The sequence below is a fragment of the Phlebotomus papatasi genome, chromosome 3 (assembly GCF_024763615.1).
Source record: "Phlebotomus papatasi isolate M1 chromosome 3, Ppap_2.1, whole genome shotgun sequence".
NCBI classification, from domain to species: domain Eukaryota; kingdom Metazoa; phylum Arthropoda; class Insecta; order Diptera; family Psychodidae; genus Phlebotomus; species Phlebotomus papatasi.
In genome coordinates, this window is record NC_077224.1 from 55,536,090 (window position 1) to 55,560,957 (window position 24,868).

The 24,868-nt window shown below is 34.6% G+C and overlaps 1 protein-coding gene across 1 annotated transcript in view; it reads left to right on the forward strand.

Annotated features, from left to right (window-relative positions):
• LOC129806726 (protein dachsous) overlaps window positions 1-24,868 on the forward strand; it is a 113,353-nt gene that overhangs the window by 35,396 nt on the left and 53,089 nt on the right. Inside the window, exons 2-5 of the mRNA XM_055855498.1 lie at window positions 9,214-9,464; window positions 11,747-12,232; window positions 22,268-22,446; window positions 22,589-23,041. Coding sequence (XP_055711473.1) covers window positions 9,214-9,464; window positions 11,747-12,232; window positions 22,268-22,446; window positions 22,589-23,041 — 1,369 coding nt within the window. The remainder of the gene's footprint in view (window positions 1-9,213; window positions 9,465-11,746; window positions 12,233-22,267; window positions 22,447-22,588; window positions 23,042-24,868) is intronic.

Sequence of the window (24,868 nt, forward strand, 5' to 3'; positions counted from 1 at the left end):
TCAAAATATGAATATGCGAATACTAGTCAATATATGATGGAATGTGAAGCTTTTAAAACGATTTAATTGCTGATTTGACATAATAAATTTATATTTATTGTCTCATTTGTTTTAATACCTCATAAAAATGTCACTTGTTCATGTTCCAGAAATGTACAAAGACTTAATGTTATTTTATGTAACTATTTCACAAATTTATATTTTAAAAATAATCTACAAAAATTGGTTGTATTATTATAAAGAAATATTAATTAAAAAAGTTTCTTGTAGTAATTAGTAAAACGATGACTTCATGCAGGCAATATTTTTTTAATTTAATAAAGAAAAAAAGTTATTTCTAAAATCAGTAATTTCTAAAAATTTCTAAATCTAAAATTTCTAAATTCGGATGACTCAAATTTCGGACAATTCCATTATTTTTCTATGCTCTTTATGGATTTCACATATAGCTCTCTTTTCTGGAATTTTGATGTTATTCGGCTACCTATTAAAATATAATATTATAATGGGCCAAATTAACTTGAAACACATAGAAAAAGTGAATTGTTCGAAGCTTAAGTCGTCCAAAGGTAGCCCGATTTCCCCTATAAAAGTTAACTTTTTTTTAATAAAATTTTAATGCCTTCTTTGGTTTTCATTTACGTCTCTCAAGTTTAATACTGCGATATAGGTTTTTCTTTTGATTTTTTTAAAATTAATTTGGTGACTTAGAGGAAATTGGGGTAACATCGAACACGGGGTAGTACCGAAGACAGTATTTCGGTGAAGGGGGATTGGCAAATAGTCCATGTGTCTCACTGAAGGCACTAAATAAAGGCCACAGCCGTCCCCCCCAGCCATCAGTACCACTTAAAGGTCACCGGGCCACAAGTAACCGGAAAGTCTGGCCATCATTTTAGTGGCCGCAACATATATAATTAGGTATTGAACTTCAGAAGACTAGATCTGTATGCTTTCATAGACAAATACTATAAGGATGCTTAGCCACTGAAAACTGAGATTGTATAGAATCTCAGCTGAAACAATCGTCGTGCTCTAAGTAGTTTAGAAGTAAAAATCAGTGTACGGTGGTACCCCATATTCGGTAATACCGATAATCGGTAATATCCCAGATTTCCCTACATGGAACCAAGCTTATTTAACTTGTAACTGATTAACGAAAATTTTCAAATTTCCAAATAACAATGTTTAAAATCCAGGAACTCATTCTTAAGGCGCCCCTACACATTAAAAGGAATTTTCGTCAAATAATTATTACTTTATTTATTTATTTACTTATTTTGTGAAAATATTCTCCACGTGTCCACAATAAAATTATCATATTATGAAATCAATAAATTGAATAGTTTGAAATTTAATTTTAAATCAAAATTTGTATATTCTTTAATCTGTTTTAATTCTTAAATTTATCAAAAATACCATTTTTAAAGTCTCTTGAGTTTAATCCTGATCCTTGTTTAAATGTTAGCATTTATTTTACTCTAGTTCAAAACTTTAAAGTTTGAAAGCATATTTTTTTAAATAAATAATAAATCTTATAAGAAAGTTTAAATAAATATATTTAAAAAAAGTTTATAAATCTTATTTTTTAAAGCCATTTACCTCAGTTCACTTTTTCCAAGTTATCCATCGCAGATGATTTACAGCCAATGAACTTGTTTAGCAATATCCATTTATTTCTTAAGAAAGATATAATAAGTTCTAAATTAATACTGAAAGAATTTTCCTCAATTTCCACCCTTCAACTTCTTAAACACAGTAAATTACTTCATAGATGAAAATCTATCATATGAGAAATAAATGGGTTTTCACTCACCTGTTAATTGGTTTTGAGACACTTTTTCACCCAGAAGTTACCCAAGAGAGCAGTTCTTCGCGAATTGGCTAATATATTCAGTCATCTCTGCCATATTTGCGACAGATACAATCACCCTGTATGTTAATAAATGTATTTATAAATATTGTCGGCATCCTATATAAGAGTTTTACCAGTGGTTTTGTACCTCAGAAATATATTGACAAGTTATTACCAATCGTAGAAATTATCACATAAACAATTCACGCGGGCGTTTATAAGAGTGGTTTGCTGGGAGGAGTGCTACATTCGGTTGGAATAAAAGTAATACAATATGCGCAAAATAGTTAAATGTATTGCCAATAATACATTGGGCAGATCATGGGAGTTGATCTTGCGATCTTCTCTTGTGGCGTCAAGTGATCATCGCCGAGGCGATGCATTTAAATTGAACTGACTTGATGATCTTGAACTATTAATTGCCAAAGAAAATTTGCATTTTGTATGCGAATTTTCAATCTCTATATAATCACAAAATGATACTTCATATCATCGTACTTCGAGAAAGCCATTCACTTTGTTGTGGGCCAGGAAGACGTTCTGAAAGCTCGATCTCTGGAGAGAGAGTGATACGTTAAATTCTTCGATTTTTCGCTGTAAATAATAATACCTAGTCTATGTATTTTCATCAGGACATAGAGGCCAAACGGTTAGCTATAACGACATGCGGTCTTCGAATGACCCTACAAGAAGTTGGTCAAAAATAATTTCTACCTAATCCAAAAACTTTTCCACTGACCATTTTTAATATCTTAATGATTTTGCAATCACCTATTTCTTATATAAAAACCGATAACCATTGCCACTTCTATTAACCGGCTTTTTTCAAGGTCAAATGTTAAAAATACTGTAGTGGGCGTATTTTCAAGACAAAGGATAATTTTTAATTAATTTGAGTTTTAATTTTGGAGCAGGTTGAATTATTTTAAACGCTTATCATTCAATATTAATTTTCGTTACGTCTTACTTACTAAAATCCATGTTGTAAAGATTTTTTTTGAGGGTCTGAACGGCAATGAGTCTGATGATTTCAAATGAATCACTTCTACGTTATTTTTTTAACTAAGATCTCAAAGTGGTTAATTAACATAAAAAACTGAATTTAAAAGCAAAACATATAAAAAATGGTGGCAAAGCGTCCCATATTTTGCAAAAGGCTCGAATTCATTACATAGATTCCATAAATCAAAAGTCTATTCCAGGATCCTTGAAAAAGATTGTGTCGTTCCTAAATAGTAAAGACGTTAGAATATAACTGATACTGATAGATTTTTATTAAGGATATTTGTTTAATTGATAAGTGTTTTGATTGTAATGGGATCTTGGACACAATAAGCCGATAGGCTTCAGACCTATATGAAGGGTAAGGGGGGGGGGGATTATAAAAAAGATATATCAAAAGTATTTTCCCAACATTTGGTGTTTATCAATTCATAACCCATTTAAACTGTTTCATAAATTACTTATAAGAACACTCAAAATAGCTTAGGAGTAATAAAATTGATTTGAAAACCGATTGGAACTAGTTCAGACTTCTCAGAAACTCCAAGACCTTTCCAACGAGCCCAAATGCGATACCATTCGATTGAAAAATACAACCACTAGAGCCTTTTTAATGCAAAACTCGAAAATTCAGATATCAATGGAGTATAATATACTGCTCTTTCTGAGAAGTTCGAGCAGTAATTATGCTTTAGAACGAAATTCTGCAAAATGAATAGTTTTGTCCCTCGAATTGATTGGATAAATAACATTATTTATCCCATTGCACTGCTAGACTAAAGCAAGTTCGAGCATTTCACAAAGTATTTTTCTCTTGACCATTAATTTGAGGCAATAACACACCTTTTTTGCAATAATATGTACTGGATGCAAAAAACAGATATTTTAAAATTTATGCTCATGGTGTGTGGTATACAATGAAAGTAAATTGTCTTTTCCAGCAGCACAAAATGCAATATATGGGATATTTACAACAATTTTGTGGAAAGGAAGACAAGATATTTGATGAAAGTCTTTGGGGATTGTAGATGGGAATCCACTCAATAATATTCCCACCAGATAATTATAAGAGATTAAGACTTATTAATAAAACTGTTTACAGCTTTTCGAGAAGCTGGACGGATGGAAGCACATGGTAAGGTATATATAGAAATAAAAGAGGGGAAAAGAAGATACCAAAACGACTTAATAGTTAATTAATCGAACACAGAGGTGGATTGAGAAGTATAGATTTTATATTTAGTCGAATTATCACATTGACCGACATTTGCCCTCTGGGTCATCCTAGTATATTGGAATTTCCCAGAGGAGCTAAGAGAGTATTGTTTGCTTATGGAAGACCTAACAACCCCTGAGGAATTGACCTCATTAGTCTATAGAATAGAAAATATCTAAAATACTGGCCTCTTGCATCCGCAGCTTCCAGTGGATTCTAGTGTTGCCTTCAACAGACTGTATCTCATCGCCCATCCATTGGGAAGGCTTTACAATGTGCGATAAAACTCTCTGGTATTTAGTATGAGCGGAAGGAGTGAGGAAAGAAGCAAAAGACTTGAAATATTTCATCCAACTCTCTCATCTACTCAATTGTCGGCTCATTGAATGTGCTAATTAGTTGCAATGTCTCGGGACATGACTCAATGAATGCGGCAGAACATTGTCTTCATTCTTGGTGATCATGTTTGATCCACATTTATCCCTAACATTTCAATATATCATACGGTCTGATGACTTAATGATAAGTCTCTGGCTAAATGTGTCCAACTGATTTCCTCAATCGACCACCAATCGCCTTCGTATATACTTTGGAAAAGCTAAGAGCAATTGGAATCGAGTGGGTGTCACACCATAAATCACGTTATGAATGAAAATTTTCACATATAAAATACGATTTAAAGTGTATGGATAGCAATTATACTGAATGAGTCATAAAAACTTTCTCAATTGCTTTTGAGGATGAGGAGAAACCATCTATACTGGTAGTGCCGGTTGAACTTTGTTGTTTCAAAAGAACAGCAACTAAATATTTACAACAGATACACACGGTTCTGATCTTTTTAGAAATAATTCCTAGCCATTGCTTAATATATGCCATTATAAAAAAAAAACATTTTAACTTAGAAAAGGTGTTTAACACTGTGTAAAACATAAGGGATTTTATGAGTTAATTACTAAAAATAAATTATCTTTTATGTTCAGAATTGAAATAGAATACGTAGATTTATAGATTTGCTCAATATATTAATGTAGCAGAACCTTGGTCTAACCTAGCAAAACGATTTTTTTCTCTGTACCCTAGAGAAAGAATGTGGTGAAATTTCAAAATTAAATAATAAAAATTAAATTAATATATTTATGTACTTGACTTATGCCCTAGACACACTTGAAACTTCAAAACTACCGGTCATATTCTTATGCCCTAGACACATTTACGACTTAAGCCGAGAGACTACTTTGTGGAAAATGATGGAAATTAAGTTTAATCAGTCGAGTATAATTACACTAAGCCGTCTCTCGGCTAATCCTCAGGTCTGTCAAGGCCTTAAGGTTGGAAGGATCGATCGGAATAGGCTCTCTTAAGAAATTAGCCGCCACACTTTCTAGCACCCTGTCAGATTCCTCGAAGAGACTTAAGTCCATACGTCCTTCTTCTCTGACGTTTTAGACCGGATTAACTCTCTCGGCCAGGGGCCTCTCGACATCTCATTTTTCCATACATTTTTGCATAGAGGCACTGAAGACTATTGGCTAGTATTTTCCTAAAAAGAATTGAGTTATCAGTCTGATATATTTCGAAGTATTGTATTAAAAGCTATCTAAAAGTCCATATTTCATAATGTTCTCCGAAATAGTATAAGAACTACGAGGAAATTTGTCTAAGTCGTGGTGCAAACTATAATATAAAACTAAAATCTGAGATAAATCTTTAAATAATGCTTTAACTATTTAAGAGCGATATGGTTATCGATGACCGAAAAAATCAATAGATTTGTAATAAATAAAACTGGTGTAGCCGGGCTTCTGTCTTGAAATGTTCCATAGGAAGACCTAGCTCTGTTTCGGGTTCTATTTCGCTATCAGGTGGAAAATCTCGACTACACTAAGTTAATATTACATTTTTATGAAAGTCAATGCGAGAAATTTGATCCTGTTTCTGATTTTTTTTTTACTTTGTCAATGCACTGATCTTGTAAACAAATTGAATGATAGAAACTAAAATAAATGTCTTCTCACCATGATTTCTATTGCATCTTAAGTGGTTAAAATTCATGGAATATAAGTAAACTGTATTAGGGTAAAGTGGTACAAGTTGGACAGTGGTACAAGTTGGACAATGGTACAATTTGGACAGGGCTTTATGTCTTGATAAATTTAGTACTTCATTTTTATTTGTATATATTTAATGCTTTAGTTTTATAATTTGGTTCCTTGTGCTTCAAAACAAATTTTGTGCTATATTTATCAAGAAAAAAGCCAAGTCCAACTTGTACCGGCGAATTGTCCAACTTATATCACTAATTCCAAATTATACACTTTACCCTACGAGTGATTGACGGCTAATGAGAACTACTTCAAGTTTCTAATAAATCTTTGTTATAAAATTCGGAATGGGTCGTTTTTCTACAAATTTTTCACAAAATTTCTATTTTTAAATATCTAATTGTAATACACTAAAACACATTTAATAAAATATTTCTTGGAATGAATTCGTCTTGTGATTTTTAAAAGCCTGTTTCTTATGATAAAGTCGTAATTCACTTCACACCCCATAAATTAATCAAATAAGGCTTATGGACAACTCATTTGTAGCCACAACAAATATTCCCTCGCAGTGTGGTGCAATTTTCACTCCAGAAGTACAAAGACTAAAGCTCAAGTAACCGCAAATTCTCATTACATGAATTTGATATTGACCGTGGTGAGTGTTTGGCATATTTTGCCAGCCCGGAGATCACCATGGAAGAATCCTCCTTTGGCGCTCAGTAACTTCTTTTAACATTGTTAATACCATTTATGCCAATCCCAATAAAATATGACTTGTGCACCTGAATGCTCGACGCCACAGAGAATTATTACGAATGGCACAAAGTATAACATCAACAAGGAGACTCAAATAGATATTCTCCCTGTGCTCAGAGAGAGATCTTATGGTACTATATATTTTTTTTTAATTGTATTTTCTTAGCATGGTGAAACCTCCTTGGTCGAGGTGGGTAACAAATAACATGGAAACGGGACATGAAACTCAGTGTCTCTCAAGTTTTGCTGAAAAGCTGGTGATGAATTGTCTTGTGATGCTGCGACCTCGACAAGGTGGTCTACTTTTCGTCCGAAAGCCCCCTAAATGAGCAATATTTCCCCCTTGTGGTATGTTTTCATGTTCAAAGTCACAGTTGTTGCAATTAATTTGATCAACTGGAATGATCTTCCTCTCTCGTGGTGTCGCAGTTGAAAAAAAAAGAAGTCCATGGAGATTCTACAATAGTTGCTGGTGGAATCACGTCCGAAAATTGAAGTGGAGAAGGTGTGACAATATATTATTTATGCTTCACAGCTTCATATAATTTCAATACAATCCAACTCATATGCAAGTCGTCCAATGGGTATTTTATACTCCTCACATTTAAGATTGTCCACAAGCACCAGAGTTGTTCTGTGGGGCGAACAGTGGAGCGAATGATAGAGAAAGATAGGGAGACGTGGGCAATAAATTATGCAGTTGAATAAATTGCTCCATGGACGCGTTTACTATTTCTTCACCGAGAAGACTCCACTTATTCTCCACCATTGAAAATCCAAAGGGGCAGTAATCTAAGCTAAATTGTATTTACCTGTAAAAAAATAGTCCTCCCGTGTTTAACGTTCCTTGAGATCCCTAACCCTGGAACTTCCCAAGAAGCAATTTTTTTCTTAATATAGTCTTGTAGGATTCCTTAAGTAAGACACTATAGAACCAAAAATTTTTTTATTTGCTTATAATGCTCTTGGTTCCATCACTGAGATTATTATAAGTACAGTAGCGCACTCTTAAGGATCTTAAGAGCCTTCCATAGGAATTTCAAAAGAAAATTCTCGCTTTAAGTCTTTTAAAAGTGCACTAAAAGACTTGCTTAATACTTGGTTCTATAAGGCAGCTATTTTGCTTCTTGGGTTATGTCCTAGATGCACTTACGACTTACGCCAAATTTCTTGGCTTAAGCCGAGAGACGGACTAGTCGGAAACTGATGGAATTGTAATTTGATCATTATTTTGATTATAATTACGTAAACCGCTTTTAACACGAACGTAAGAACCTGCAGTGGCATAAAAATTACCGTGTTTACATAGTATTGAAGTTACACTAATCTTCTGTTTTTTTTTATGTCCATCAGAAGATTGTCTTCTCCTCAAATCAAAAGGACTCAATTTTCTTTATAGTTTTCAATCCTCGGTATGGGTGATCTTCAGTCCTCAGTCGTATTGAAAATTGAAAGCTATGGTGGAAATTGAGACATTTTTATTTGAGAAGAAGACAATCGTTCTGATGAACATCGAAAAACCTGAGGATTGCAAAAAACTTCATTATAGATAGAAATAGAATATTTGATGAAGTTAAACTGTACTAGAAATTTATTTTAGCAGACATTTCTTGCAATTTTAGTTTATGTTTTGATCTCAAAATTAAATCCATTGAACTGGAGTTCAGTTTGCTTTATTTTGATAGGTTTTATATGCATTTTTCATGTTTAATATGGAGTCTTGAATAACTAAAACTCAGTCTTTATAATTATTCTTTAAAAAGTTTAGGGGAAAGTACTCTCCCTTCGAACGTTCATGCCTTCGAATTATGTGAATTTTCTTATATTTTTCTTAAGACACTTCTACATTTCTATTAACTATTAGTAAGCTTATCATCAATTATTGATAATTACTTGATAATTTTGTGTAAGTCTCTTAGGAAAAATTAAAGAAATTCACATTATTTGAAAGCATGAACGTTCGAAGGGAGAGTACTTTCCCCTATAACAAGAAATCTAAAATTTGAATGCTTGTTAAACTCTATTAGCCCCTTATCAGTACGCTGTTTTTTAAATAAGAGTAAAAGTCACAGCGACCGGTAGTCGTTAAAACTAACATTTTATTTGGGTGATAAGATAAATTCCCCTTAATATAGCTACGCTCTTTCTTGAGTGTACGATGAAAAAAACCACTTACCGGGTATATTGGAAGCTTAGGAATTCCCTGAGCTGGTAAAAAGCTCATGCTAAATGAGAGATTTCCTCCGTGAGATCAAAATAGATGGAAAATCAGTCATAACACATATTGGCAACATGCTTTTCATATATGACATAGTGTATTTGGGATCAATTAACAGTGCACCACAAAATGTTCCATTTCTAATTGATTGCCTCACTAAATGCACTCTTTCTTCTTCTTTCCTCCAGGTATCAGCCACAGATCCAGATTGTGGCGTCAATGCCATGGTGAACTATACTTTGGGCAGTGGATTCAGGAAGTTGAGGGAGTTTGAGGTGAAATCTGCCACAGGTGAGGTCTGCATTTCCGGTGATTTGGACTATGAATTGCGGACTTCTTATGAATTTCCCATCATTGCTACGGATCGAGGTGAGTTTCTCCAGAAGAATTTTCAATTGTCATTCCTCAACTGGGCGAGAGGTTTTCTTCAGCATTTTTCTTGCACGTTTCTTGCGCAAAAGCTCCTTGGTTATTTAAAGACTACATCAATGGCACAACTTCTGCCGTTAAAAGTGGCAATTACAGTGCGACACAGTTTACCATGAATTTCAAAAGAATTAACATTTTTTTGCGGAAATTTCCGCCTTTCTGATAATTGTGTGAGCAAATAACGCAATTTTCCTGGGAAGATGTTTTATGCTACCTTAATCAATTGAAAATTTCCCGTTTATGATTAATAAACACGGTATAGCAATATCAATCGATGTTCTGTAAGTTATCTTTGACAATTAATTGTTCGGTTAGCGAGGTAGGGAAAAGCGCGCTACCTTCGGACGACTTAAGCTTCGGACAATTCAATTTCTTCTCTATGTTCCTTATGGATTTCACTCATAGGGGAATGTAGGCATGGTTCGCACAGAGTGAACCTTCAAACGATGCAAATTTTCTCTTTGTTTGCAAACAGCTGACCTACCATTTCTCATTTCGTTTCATGAGCTTAATAATGATCTATCTTATAATTTGCGAAAATTTGCGTTTTTTAAAGGTTCACTCTGTGCGAACCATGACAACATTCTCCTACCTCTTTTCTGAAATTTTGAGGTATTGGACTAGCTATTAAAATATAATATTACAATGGACCAGATTAATTTATAACACATTGAAAAAAAAAATGCTTTGTGCGAAGCATAAATCATCCGAAGGTAGCGTGCTTTCCCCTATTATTGTTTTTTATTCAAAAATGTCTCTGGAATATACAAGAGATGGAAAAGCGTCCCAGCTTTTGTGGAATGCTCAAAATCATGAGATAGAGCTATCCGTGAATTACGTTTTCACATGACTTTTAAATGCATGCAGGTTCCAAAATTCAAAATGCCGAATTTTCCAGTCATTGGTCTGGGCAAAATGTTCACCTATCTGAGCTAATAAAAAAATCGTTGGAGTCGTTTTCGAGAAAACCTTAAAAAATAATCTCAGCTTTTGTGGTCCTAGGTGAAATCCGACCTCGTCAGATCGTTTTGGAGGGGAAACAGAAGTTAGGGAAGTGGGAAACAATCTGCCTAAGATAAGGTCTTTAGATAAGATCACCGAAGACTGGATGTTGATATTTCTTAGGGTTTTTTCTGCCCTCTAGTTGGGTAGCAAGTTGTAAAAAAGCTCTGGCAGTAAAATTTGACAAATCTTTTGTTTTTTTGTGCTGAATTTCTAAAGATTTTCGGAAACTCGATTTAGTAGCATTAATTTTCTTAAATCCAAATTAGGGGAAGTCTTTCAGGCTTCGTAAATGCTCTAGCTTCGATCACTTTAGATTTTTCCTATATTCCTTAAACAAATTAGACCTTTTCAGGAAGTTTGTGATATTTAGACTAAATATTAAAATATATTGCAACTAGACCAGATTTATTAAAGAGTTATGGGAAAATATGAAGATCTTGAAATCAAAGTAGGGTAAAGTGATACAAGTTGGACAGGGCTTTTTTTTCTTGATAAATTTAGTACTTCATTTTTATTTGTATATTTTTAATGATTTAGTTTTATAATTTGGTTCTTTATGCTTAAAAAAATTTAGTATTGTATTTATCAAGAAAAAATCCCTGTCCAACTTGTACCGGCGAATTGTCCAACTTGTAACACTATGTCCAACTTGTATCACTTTACCCTATATGCGAAGCCTAAAAACCTCCTCATAAATTTTTAAAAAAACGTCAGTATAATGCAAAAAGGATTTGAAATAGAAATATTAGCATAATGTAGAAGCCAAATTTAGTAATTCAGAAGAATATTTAAGTTGGAATTAACATCTTTCTTTCTTTTCCAAACACCTGCAAACACTGACTAAATAGTACAGTTTTCATGCCGAAAAATGCATCTTCGGAAAATTGTTCAAGAAATATTGAGCAACAGTGAAAAATCTCTATTTGGAATTGTTTGGGTGTTTGTTCCATTTTACCATTTTTGTATATCTATAGCACCCCAGCCAAAGAGAGTGCCAATTGCAACAAGAATAATGAGAGAATCACGGAAAGTCGTGAAGGGAATTCTGTTTGTGATAACATGTGTTACTTGTCGGCTCTGCAGTCTCACATGCAAAGTGCAAGAAAGGTGCTGTGATGGAGAGTCAATGGGGCCTTTTTTGCTCCTCGTCCCCAGTCACTGGCCTTGACTCTCAGACAATTCGAGGGATTTCATTGGGACTCTTTTGCTTTTTTCAGGCGGTCTCAGTACCACGGCAATGGTCAAGATTCAGCTGACGGATGTCAATGACAACCGACCGACATTCTATCCCCGGGAATACAATGTATCACTGAGGGAACCTCTACCATCGAGTTCTTCGGCTAGTCCAGTTGTTGCTGTAGTGGCCACAGATCCAGATTCTGGGAGATTTGGGGTTGTAACATATAGGATAGTGGGTGGAAATGAGGCGGGAATTTTTCGGATTGACAGGATATCGGGAGAAATTTTCCTGGCCCGACCGACAATGCTATCGAGCAGAGTACAACCCTACCATCGTCTGAATATCTCAGCCAGTGATGGTGGAGGTCTGAGGACCAGTCAAGATGCCGAAGTGTTCATTAGCGTGATTGATTCAGCACAGAGACCGCCGATCTTTGAGAAACCCCGATATAACTACTACGTCAAAGAGGATGTTAAGAGGGGCACTGTCGTGGGAGCTGTTTTGGCCACAAGCAGTGATTCAGGTGAGTCTTCAGATTTCAATCTCATTCTGCCTGATTTATTTTTCGGTCAAGGAATTAGATACGAGTCTTCTTTTTTGGGAGGGCTCTTAACTTCTGTCTCTCTCTTGTGTATAAATCGTATAAATATCACCCACAAATTTCCATTAGTTTGCTCCTTCAAAACTCTTCAACTGAAGCTCTTAGGTTGTTCCAAGAAGCCTTCAGGTGGAGAATGTGCTCAAGATGTTGAATAAATATTAAGCAATATATCGTGCAATATTTACTAAGCATTTACGTACTCAATTAGTCATTTGCAAATGCATATCCACCTCATGGTGGTAATTTTCTCCTAAGAACTGAAATACTATAAAATTCACATCTATTGCAATATTATGGTTTTATCAACCGTATCTGATCGAACTCGTACTCTTAGAGTAGCTTTTTTTTTTAAATATTCTTCAATCCAAAAATAACCAGTTAGTAATATAGTATGACTTTATTAGTGCAAACGCTTAAAATTTTCAAAGTTTTGTGAAAATTAAATTGAAAAAGAGAACTACTGTAGAGTACCTCAAATTCGTACGCTTAGAGTGCATAAGTAATTTTGCAAATTTAAACGAAAAATTAAATCGCAAATTCAAACGATGTTTTTTTTAAATAACAAAATTTATATGACATTAAATTGTAATTTAAATCAGCTATTTGTAGTTTTTATGCTTTACTTAGCATATGCTAGTTAAAATTCTTTACAATCTTATTTCCTTAACCCATTCAACCGCTGTCAAACAGGTGTCTTAACGGTCCTTAAATTTAAATTCTTTACATTAGTTCAGAGGAGTGCAAGAACCGTTGAAACCGAATAAACGTCAAATGAAACATGTAAGTCAATGGTCAAATCGCTACTATAACAAACTTATTTTGACGTTAATTCGGTTTCAACGGTTTTTGCACACCTCTACATTAGTTTATTACAAACTCCATTGATTTAGATCACTTTTCAAGGAAACAAATTGGTAACCAGAATTCAAATCAGGAAAGAGGATGAAGACCAATTTTAGCAAATTTGGCGAAATGTTATATTTTTAGTCTGCAATTTTGAGCAAAAACTTTGCATAACATTCCACGAAAACTGAGAAAAGAACATAAAAATGTATTTTCATCTCTCTGTCAGGCTTTTTTTCGAGTAATTAAAGGATTAAAGTACCCAAATAGCAATTTGGAGTAAGATTACCTTTGGATGTATGTATTCTGGATTCCAAAAACGGGTCCTATGACGGTCGTCAGAGAGTTGAATGACGGAAAGTGGGGAATAATATGACGGTAATTACGGAAGTCATTTGGCGTCATAATAACTCTGAAATTACCCGCCTACGACTAAAATATGACGCCGACTTCCAGTGTACTAATAAAAATTCTTCTCCTCACTGGATATATCTGAGGGGAAATTTCACTTGTCAAATGGCAAATAGAACTATTCAGAGGTGTGAATTCGCAAAGTAATTGATATTTTCGCGTGTTTTCTCAACAACATAATAGTGTACATTGGGAGGAAAAGCTCCTTCAGTAGAGATGTGTGTTGTGATTCGAAAAAGTACAGTGCCGACAGAAGTTAAGTGAAAATTAGGCAATTTTTTGCATGATAAACACACAAACATTTTTTTTGCAAAATGCAATTTTGTGATTTAGGAGTTTGCTCCAGTCTCTGGAGTATCCTGTGATTAAAATTTTGTGTCGAAAAGACCTATTTAGTGAAAATTTTAAAAGATTTTTTTGTGTTGTTGCCATCCAATGGGAAAATTTTCGACATGTCGGGTGGCTCATTCAGCAATAGGAACGGCAAAAATCTTCGCAAATGTGTGTAGTGAATTAGGAAAAAATTAGAGAAATTTACATAGAACGTAGTAGAAAACTATGGAAAATGTGAAGAATTGTTGAGAAAATATTGTCTACAGTCGTAATGCAATACAAAGTTGTGAAGTGCATTTAACGTTTTCATTCAAAGTGTGTACGTCGATTTCGTACCTATGCGCTAGAGAAGGACGCCAAATGCATTGTTTTTGGCGCGTCTTTTTTTGTACGGAAAAATACCGTCATTTGGAGTCGCTTTTGTTACTGCATGGTAGAGTAAATTTTAGAACCGTAAAATAACTGTTATATTACTAATTCAATCTTAAGTAATGCTGTGACCAAAATTCGACGCGAATATGACTAATTCTTAAGATTCCAATTAGGAGTAATTTTTTTGACCATTTATTAACCAGTCATTTTTGAGTCAGAGTAATTTTTTGCGGATTGGGTAACAAAAAATCAATTCCTAAGAGCAATTCAGACATCAATTGCGTTGAAATAAATTATCATAATTCGGCTAATTCATGATTAATATAGTAGAGGAAAGTGGGGCACCTTTGAATTGGGGCAGCTTTGAAATTGGGTTTTTTCCTCATATTTTTAAAAGTAATTGAAGCTTATTATGATACAATTTACCTCAACAAACCAATTGCAAATCTAAATTACACCATGATAAAGTTTCCTTCAATTTAAAAATGCCCCACTTCTCCGGTGATAGCTGTGAATGGGTTAAGTCTTTGTCAAGTTATCTCACAACTCTGCCTACCACTGTATTCAAGTTTGTTCGCAATTTTGAATTAAAATAAAAGAATCCTAACTCCCGTAACCAGGCCTATCAATTGCTTCTTTGAGCCATCTCAAAGTACATCTGCTTGAGTCATCTTTGGTAAGTTAGAAAGGTGACTCTCACGGGTGTTTGAAGTAACTTTCGAGCCTTCTAATTATTCCATTTGCACAAACTAATTTTCTGCGGTTATTTGAGAGTTTCTCAAATGGATCAATTAAACCCATAGAGAAGGCCCCTACTGCCGAATGGGTAGCTTCAGTGTGAAGATTAATGTGTGACTTCTCAATTCGTGTGTTAGTATAAATATCATGGGGGTATAAATGCACCTTTATCTAATCTAACAGACAATGTGAAGCACTCGTTTATTCATGTTCACTTTAATTAGTCTTCTCGGGTCTCTTCAATATAATCTATCGCCGAGTCGGTAGTAAGACACAATATAAACGTGTGGTAGCTGCATAAAGAGAAAAGTGATAGCAATTGATTCCATGTCCATTTGCAGTTTGTCCGCATCACTGAAGTTATAAATTAATTCATGTGAGTCTCTTCATTCTCCCAACAAAATCGTACAGCATCTCCCTTTGAGAGCAACTTTGTGGCTTATTTCAGAAAAAGTCTCATTGTATCCAACTTCTATGTCAGATTCCTCTGTTGTTTCCATTTGCCCACAATATTGAAGTCAGACCTATGCTCCGAGGGGGCCCAACTGAATATCGCGACATGGAGATGGATATGTGCAAAAAAAATATCCACAAATTCCATTGTCGAAGCTCTTCATCTCTTTTGCTACCATGCGAAAGTTTTGCAGTACAAAATTCACAAGAAAAAGTATATATCATTTGGCATATATGCAAATGTTCTCTTTAAGTATGTCTCCTAATGTGGGGCTTCGTTTTATGCGACCTTCCATCGCTCAATCGTTTTCTTGCTCAAGATCGTAAGTTCTCTACACTAGGTGGTTTAAGAGAAAATTCACGAATTCACCCATTTCAACCATATTACCCATCACAAAAGTTTCCCACAAAAATACGTTGAATATTTTACCCTCGATGGCACCTTCTTGGAAGATTCATTTTCACTGTCGTAAATTTATTAACCATCATAATAAATGCACGATAAATCTTAAAACAAGTTAGTTTCTTAATTAGGAAGTAATTCTTGATTTTTCTTAAACTACATTTCAATAAAAGAATCATATTTTGTTTTAAACAATAGATGATTACTTCAAAATTGAGATGTTCATAAAAATAATTATCGATTTAATACCAGTTCGTAATCGATTGGAGAACCTAGTTAAATTTGCCCGGGATTCGATGACCTTTCCAACAAACCCAAACATTTAATGTTTAAAATTTGTTGTTTTTTGAATGATTCAATGTCATTTTAGTATATATGGACTAATAGTTCATCCTGCTAATCACTTAAGTATAGGGGAATGTAGGCATGATTCGCATACAGTGAACTTTCAAACGATCCGAATTTTCTCTCTGTTTGCAAAGAGTTGGTTCACCATTTCTCATCTCGACCACCCGTGTAAACAGACGGAATTTCCACGGGAATTCCCACGAGCAAATGGTAAATTTGCTATACAAGCGCCCTCTGCAAAAGTGCACGAAACTGCCCGAATGTCTTGAAATATTTTGAATTTCAAATGGAAATTTTCCGTTGGAGGGTGAAATATTCAATTTTCTAAAATGGAAAAAAGCTATCTCGCTCGAGATAGCTTTTTGCTTCCGGAGAATTCCGAAAATTTAATTTGGAGTGTTTTTAAGCAAATAATATATGAAAAAACAAGTAAAATCTCCTGTAGTGATCAAAACATTGATTTTAAAAGCAAATTTGAAATCGAATAATAATACTATAATAATTTTGAAAGGATTAGTATTTCTGGATTAAATTAAATATTCATCAATAACATTTCAGGAGAGGTTTAAATGATTGGAAAGGCAGATTCAAAATTTATCTTTTTCAATAAGTCCCATTATTAAAAAATGTAAAGAATATAATAATGTAGATAAGGAAATACAAAGAATACTAAGAACTATCGAAGTTCACTGATGAAAATTATAGCCAGAAACCATATAAACTGCCTTTTCGGATATAAAATATTACTTCAATATTTTTTATTATTTACTTTTTCTTGGAAATAAAATTTTAAAATATTTTACAGTCTTCTTGTTTTTTAAAACAATTTGTATTCAATTATTATACAATTAACTAATTTTTGTAAACATCTCTGTTCCGAATGAATTGACTGCTTGGTCACCCAGGGATATTTTATACATTTTCTTCCAACACTTTATAAAATTTTAAATTATCAGCACTACAATTAAACGAAAATTAATCAATAGGTCCTATCAGCAAACATATCCAAAGCCTGTCGTTGATTTATCCACTTTAATTGGGGGTTTTTGACAAGATATTTACGCTATAACAACGTTTCTAATCATTTCTCGAGAAATTTTAAAAGACTTTCCATGAAATGTATTAATAGATAATATTACTAATATCCTTGTGGTATAATAAAGCCACTTTAATAAAATAAAGTACGTAAAATATCTTCTAAATACACATTCCGTTATTTATATTCGGAAAAAACACAATTTGAAATTCAAATGTTCGGAGCATTTGTGTGTTGCGCTTGAAGTCCACCAGAGGCGCATAGAGCAAATGGTAAAAATTTGACAGTTCAATATGGGAATTTCCATCCGGAATTCCCATCCGGAATGGAAAATCTCATGGGAATTCCCGTGGGAATTCCGTCTGTTTACACGGTTAATAGAATATAAGTCGAACAACTGGATTTTTTTTTACAAAAATCGTTTTATTCGCTTTGTGGATACTTCTTTATACCCCCTAACTTCCCTGTGAATATTATACTTGAAAGATAATTATTTTCAAAGTTTTAGAGATTTTAAAACTCAAAAATCCTATCCTTGTATATAAAATTTCAGCTTCAAATCGCACTCCTGTAAAATTTGCCTACTGTGAGTTATTCGTTTTTCATTCAGAGCGGTCGATCTGGTTTCATGATGTTAATAACTATCTGTCTTATGGCTTAGAAATGATAAACTAGCCTATTGCAACCTAAGACAAAATTCTCATCATTTGAAGGTTCACTGTGTGCGAATCATGTCTACATTCCCCTATTTAGAAATAAAAGAATGTCACACGATTCATTTTCGAGATATCTTAAAAAGGTTAGTGATCCTGGACTCAACTTAGGAGCAGATTTTCAGTCTTCGCACGCTTGGCACAGACTCTGGCTTGGAACAATTCACATTTTCCCATATTCCTTTAATGATTTTGACCTATTTTTTCAGTAAATGTTTGACTTACGAAAAATATATAGTGTTCGAAGCCAGAGTATTTATGTTTCATTAGAACTTTCAGTTTCACTGATACAACATAATGTTTGTCATTTCTTTGTGATACAGTAGAGTTCCTCACATTTGAACATTTGGCGGATATAGATGACATTTCTGACTTCTCAAAATTGAACAATATTTTCAATAATGTAACGGAATTCATGTAAAATTCGCTGTTCCTAAATTAAGGAAAATATCTTTAGAAAATTTTATCAATTGAATTTGTTATTAAATAAGTGGAATTTGTTGAGGAAATTAATATTAATACGACAATATTTCATGTTTAATTCAGAATAGTTTTAATTCAGACTCCATGCAAAATTTCTTTTACAACCTCATATAATTTTGAATGCAACCGGCGTTCAAATTTGAGGAACTCGACTGTACTATCAGTAAAATAATTTAACTAAAATCATTAAGAGTTTGTAATTCAGATTATCTTTTGTTTTTCGAAGAGGATGCTATTAGTAAGTTAGCGGCAGACGCAACTTAATTTTTGTTATCATAAAAAAAAGAACAATAAATAGTTTGTGCATTCATTCCACTAATGAGGAGCCTTCTATCGTGTAAAGACAGCAATGAATCTCCTTCATTGGCACTGAATTGGAGGTAGAGGTGCAAAAAAGAGCTTCAAGGGGAATAATTCTTATTCTCTTGGGTAGAATGGAATGGTGTCTCATGCAAAAAAAAGTGCAATTTGCACACGATTGGGCACAGAGAACTTGCGCGAAACAAGAGAATATTTAGTGTGTCACCTGAAGATGGGATTGTATATTAATTTTGGCAACATTCCCAATTAATTCCCAAGCAATAATACACGACAGGGATTTTTTTTCTTCACATTATAACATGTCGCCGAATGCACCTTCAGCGTCTAATTGTGATAATTTATCATTGTACAGTTTGGTGCAAATATTTTTCGCCAAGATATTCAATCGTCATTAATTTAAGAAGCACAACAAGTTCGCGTTAAGATTAAAGTGTTAAGTTCCACTGGAGGGAATAAATTTTCATTTCTGTTTCCAATATATCCAATCGTTGTGCCACATAAACATTTTTTCCCGCCAGCCTTTGGGAAGATGGGATTTGGGAAGAGAGTGTATTGGGGAAGAAATACCTTCCTTTGGCTATATAGTTGGATTGTAGTCCAATACACAAATTGAGTGAGACATTCGCCAAGATTGTCGCTTCCATTTCGTTTTGGGTTCAGCAGTTGAGAAAAGCAAAACCCCTTCTGTCAGTATTATATGCCCGTTTGGAGTACAATGTTAATATGTATGTAGCATATTTGTGGCTCGACTGTAGCTCGTTCATTCTTCAAGAGAGAGAGAGCCTCACAAGCTCCACAAGAGGAGGCTCACGGAGGTAGCCTATCGCATTAATCTCATGTAAATTAGCATTAACTCTTTTGTGTAAACATGAATTTTATTCGTTCGTTCGCGAAGAACTAAACAGTCGCGCCGATATGTCGCTATTTGCTATGTTATCTACCCGTTTAGTCTTCAACCACAGAACGTCCTTTGCCGAACCCAAACCCTCCGACCGACCCCCTCGACCAACCACAACTGCCCAACTTCTCAAAACTCCAAATCATTTAATTTAATTAAAAGGTCGTCCGATAGTCCTGGAGAGACAAACACCACACAATTGTTTTATTTCTCCATTTTCGCCTCCAGTGGCATTTTTTAACCGGCCTTCCACCTCTGGCAGCCACTGCCAACATTTCTCTCCCATAGCAATTCCAAAGAGATCGGCTAATACTGCTGCACACGATTGCACACCCAACTGAAATGTTTTTCTCTCCCCCGGCTACCCTTCCTGCCACTTCTTCTCGTGACATGAAATCCTCATGGCACATTCCTTCTGTCACCGCAGCAGATCTCCCAACTTTTGCCCACAGTCCCAGTCTCATTTTCGAATGCACCAACCATCTCTTTGCCCATTATACTTCTTTTATTTCACTCATATCCCAACCACTTATTCTTCTTGCACAATTCTTTTATTTAAAGGTAACATAACTGGGATACATGCAGAGCTATACAGGAAAATTGATCTATTTTCTCTATAGCAATTTTAATCCTGATTTTACTACTGGAACTAAAAAGGGGAACGATCGGGACGATATAAGCGAATTCGAACTTTTTTAGATTGCCAAGCGATAACGAATATTAACTTCCGGTCATCTGTGACCACCCCCTCTCCCCAAATTGATCTTCTATCCTACCTGATCCATCATGTTTTCCTTTGCCTCTAAAATCAGTAAATTTCAGTAGCGATAACACACAATTTCATAATTTCAAGTCGCTATCCCTCGTGGTCCGGTATTAAATTGAATTTCCGCATAACGGAATTTAAGAAATGTAGTTATGTTATATATGAAAGATTGTAAATTATGCATCCTATGAAAGATTGGTGTATACAATCTGTGAAGGAGTTTTCCTTCATTTTCACTCCGGAGGGTGATCGCTAATGCTAAGACGACGGTGGCCGCAATACGCAATTACTTGAAAGGCCTCGAGATTGTTTTCTAACGCTACTTCGAGGCACAAAGCCAAAACATTTAATTTCGTTTACTTTTTAATCAATTTTAAATTTTTAACTAAGTTTTTTTTATTTTTCATGAAAATATATAAATTATTGATAGTAAACCAGTGCAAGTGCTCATGAGTTAGTATTTCGCGAAAATGTCAAAAAGCAGTCCCAAAAATTTTATGATAGAGCTCCATTCTGGGAGACTAGCGATGAAGGGTGCCCCAGCATGTTTTCGTGTTGCATGTTATTCTGATGTATGGCCTGTACAATTAGCATTGAACTAAATTTCGTAAAAATTCTCCCAATAAACCAAAATTCATGGATGCCATGAGCTGCCGGCTTAATTGTAAGCACCACATCGTTTCCAAATCTCGCAACCCCGAGAATAAGCGATTGCAGTGCATAATGCAATTGGTTAAGGTCGTGTAGCAAGTCGAGCAAAGCATATGGCCTCTAATAGCTCAGTTGGTAGAGCACTCGTCTTGTTACACTAACTAAGTGGGAGAAATCCGAAAAAGTTAAAATAACATTCCGGAAATGGTAATTTTACCCTGCAATATTGATCCTAAATCAGTGTAAATATTACCCGTTTTAGGTGTATTAGGGGTTAAAGTTACCCTTTTTCATGTTAATTTTACCCTTAAAAAGGTGTAAATTTAACATTAAAAAATGTTGATATATTTTTACACCTAAAAAGTGTTAAAGTTCTAAGGAAAAAAAGTTAATCGCACCCTCTTTTTTCTCAGTGTAACGAGAGGTCTCCAGTTCCATTCTGGGTGGAGGCAGGAATTTTTCCTGTCTCCACTGAGAAAAAAACTGGATGATTTGAGTATCACTGGCTCTGATTGACGATCCTCTGTATATAAATACAATTAACATTGAACTAAAGTTCGTAAAAAATCTCACTGTAGGGCCTGTACCATTCGTGTTACACGAGGTTCTTCGAGAAATTCTTTATGTGGATCAAAACTAAAAGATAATCATGTTTCTGATTGTCATGAGTTTTCAAACCCATAAATTTTCCTTTTCATACTTTAAGTACGCTGAAAGAAATCCGAAAAATCAAAATAACATTCCGGAAATGTTAATTGTACCCTGCAGTATTGATACGAAATTGGTGTAAGTATTACCCTTTTTAGGTGTATTATGGGTTAAAGTTACCCTTTTTTCATGTTGATTTGATGATAAAAAGTATTAAAGTTCTGAGGAAAAAATGTTAATCGCACCCTCTTTTTTCTCAGTGTATGTACAGTGTCCTGTCCATGTATCCTTCAGGAATTATAGAACTATAAATATCTTATGAAAAAGGGATTCCCAAATGTTGAAATGAACAATTTAAACAATAGATCAATCCAGATGAAATATCTTATATCCATTCCAATGACACTCAATAAATCGACACCTTTGAATTGATTGTTGCGAATTAATTAGCGGAAAGAGAGACTTTTAAATAGCCTACAATAAATAATTTTGTGGGAATCAATAAATTCATTTGGATATTTTTCTTTTACACATTTTCAGGGAGTCGTGGTGCTGTGCGATACTCAATCTACTCTGGTGATCCTGATGGATATTTCAGCATTGATCCCATGTCAGGAAATATTCGGATAGCCAGTCCACTAGATCATGAGACAAAGGTGCAGGTTCTGCTAAATATCCAGGCCACGAGTGGAGATCCTCCAGCATACGGACACACTCAGGTGAGGCTTCTTTTATTTTCTTTTCACTGTGTTTTGGAAGGAATTTGGTGGCATTTTTTCTGTGAGATTGAATTTCATTAAAAGCTTTGAGTGGACATGCAATTCATGGTCTTTGTGTTTTTTTTTGCTCCCGCCCCAAAAGGTCAACATTGACATCGAAGACGTGAACGACAATCCGCCAGAATTTGAGTCCAGCACAGTTAGGATTTCTGTTCCGGAAAATGTTGAACTGGGAACACCACTGTATGTGGCCAATGCTCATGACCGAGACTCCGGGAAGAGTGGTGTTGTCACGTACCGTCTGTCTAACATTGGTGGTGGAGGAGATTCTACCCAAGATTCTTCCTCACAATCAACAGCAAACCTCTTTAGCATTGACTCACGCACGGGCCACCTTACACTCTCCCGGCATCTGGATTATGAGACTACTCAGAGACATTCTCTCATTGTGACTGCCACGGATTCTGGAGAGCCTCCACTGGCGGCAAATCTCACGGTGCTGGTGGAAGTGCAAGATGTCAATGACAATCCACCCGTGTTCGAGCGCAACGAATACGCCGTTAAAGTGTCCGAATCGACACCAATCAATTCTCAGGTACGTTCAAGCAGATAGCACTTTCAACTCGGAAATAGTCTAACGCGATGCACCAATGAAATATTTCACTGTACATCCGTTAAGGTCAGTGATGAGTATCGGAGTTGACTTAAAGTGCCATGGATATTTCTCACCAAATGTCTTGTCTTGTGTGTAATTGTGTTAAGGGGTTACGTAGATCATGAAGACTAAAAAACAGCATATTTCTTAAATTTTTTCAACATAATAATAAAAATTGTTTCAAATTCTTAGGCATAAAAGTGCAACGTTTACAAATTTAAAAAAAAATGTAGCCGTTGGGGCTTGAATTTCGAAGACCATTTTTGAGAAAAATTAATTTCTCGATTCATTTGAAATCAAAAAATTAAATATTTCGTGTTAGCATTTGAGTTAAACTCATACTTGAATGAGGAATTTTTTGTTGACTTGATCTCAACTTATCTTACATGACGAATCGGGACGTAAAGTATGCCGAAATTGGTTATTTGTTTTGTAAAAAAATTAGCAAAAATATAAATTTATTTAATTATTTCAACAATTCTTCGTTCAAATACAAGGTTAACTTATCTGACAGGAAGTATTTGTTTTTTTTATTTAAGTGGTAATCTTATCAACTGAAGAGTAAGTTTTTTTTTTGAAAGGGTTCTCTAAAAATCAAATCACACAGCTCATTTTTTAAATACTTTTAAATGAGAATTTAAGAAAAATGGCTTAAATAAGGGAAGAGCACCAGCGAACGGCAGTGTTCCTCGGATCGTCAGGTTATTATTGTATTTTTGCACCAATTCAAATGAATTTTTAAAAAGTATTATATACTTTTTACCATTTAACTCTCATAAGAATGCACTGCATTAGCTCAGATTTAATTTCATCATCATCATCATTTTCAACGGCTTATCCCTATATTGGGGTCGCGGGTCAGATTTAATTTATAAGACCAATTTTCCGTGAGACATCTGGTTAAATTCCTGACGAACCGAGGTACAGATTGCATACAATTACACATATTTTATTAATTTATTGTAAAAATTAAAAATTCAAATGCACAGATAAGGTAAGGGAAGTATGTATCGGCCAGTTAAGAAAAATGCTCCATAATTTGCTTAAAATAAAAGCTCTAAACCAATTTTTGGCATTTTTGAATATGCCAATTGGAACTCTAGTATTCCATTTATCTATATCTCTAGAATTGATTTCTTAATATTTAGAGAAATTAGTAAAAAATTGGTAAAATTGCAACCATGCACCGTGCGTATTGCATCGGCCATATGAATTCAGACGAAGAAGATATCGGCCGAGAGTAGGGGAGGTATCGGCCAATAAATAAGAACCTTTAAAAGTAATACAAATTTAAAGATTTTTGTTATGGATATACTCGAAGAAACACTCTCTGTCATTCACTCCTTATAAAAACCCACGATTGTCCAACTATCAGGACCACTTTTTACCACTTTCCAGGGAGATTGTTAGTGAAGGATTCTGCAGTTCTCATTTTTCATCAAATTTCTGATCGAATCCTGGAGCTCGAAATTAAGGACAGGAAATCCCGTTTCGGCTTAATTCACGATCCTCCGCAAACTTAAATTATTCTTTTTCCTACTTAGTACTAAAGGCTTACCAGTGATTATCCTTTTGTTTCTCTTCCGGAAAGTTTGTCATTCGAAGGGTCATTCTATTTTGCAGACGTTTTCGGGATGATTCACCTGCCGTCATGACATCCAGCGCATTTTTCAATGCTTCCCCTGAATATTGAAGTTTCTTAGACATCCTTGAAGGTGTTTAACATTGATAAAATGCAAAATTCACACTGACTGGGAAAATTCTTTT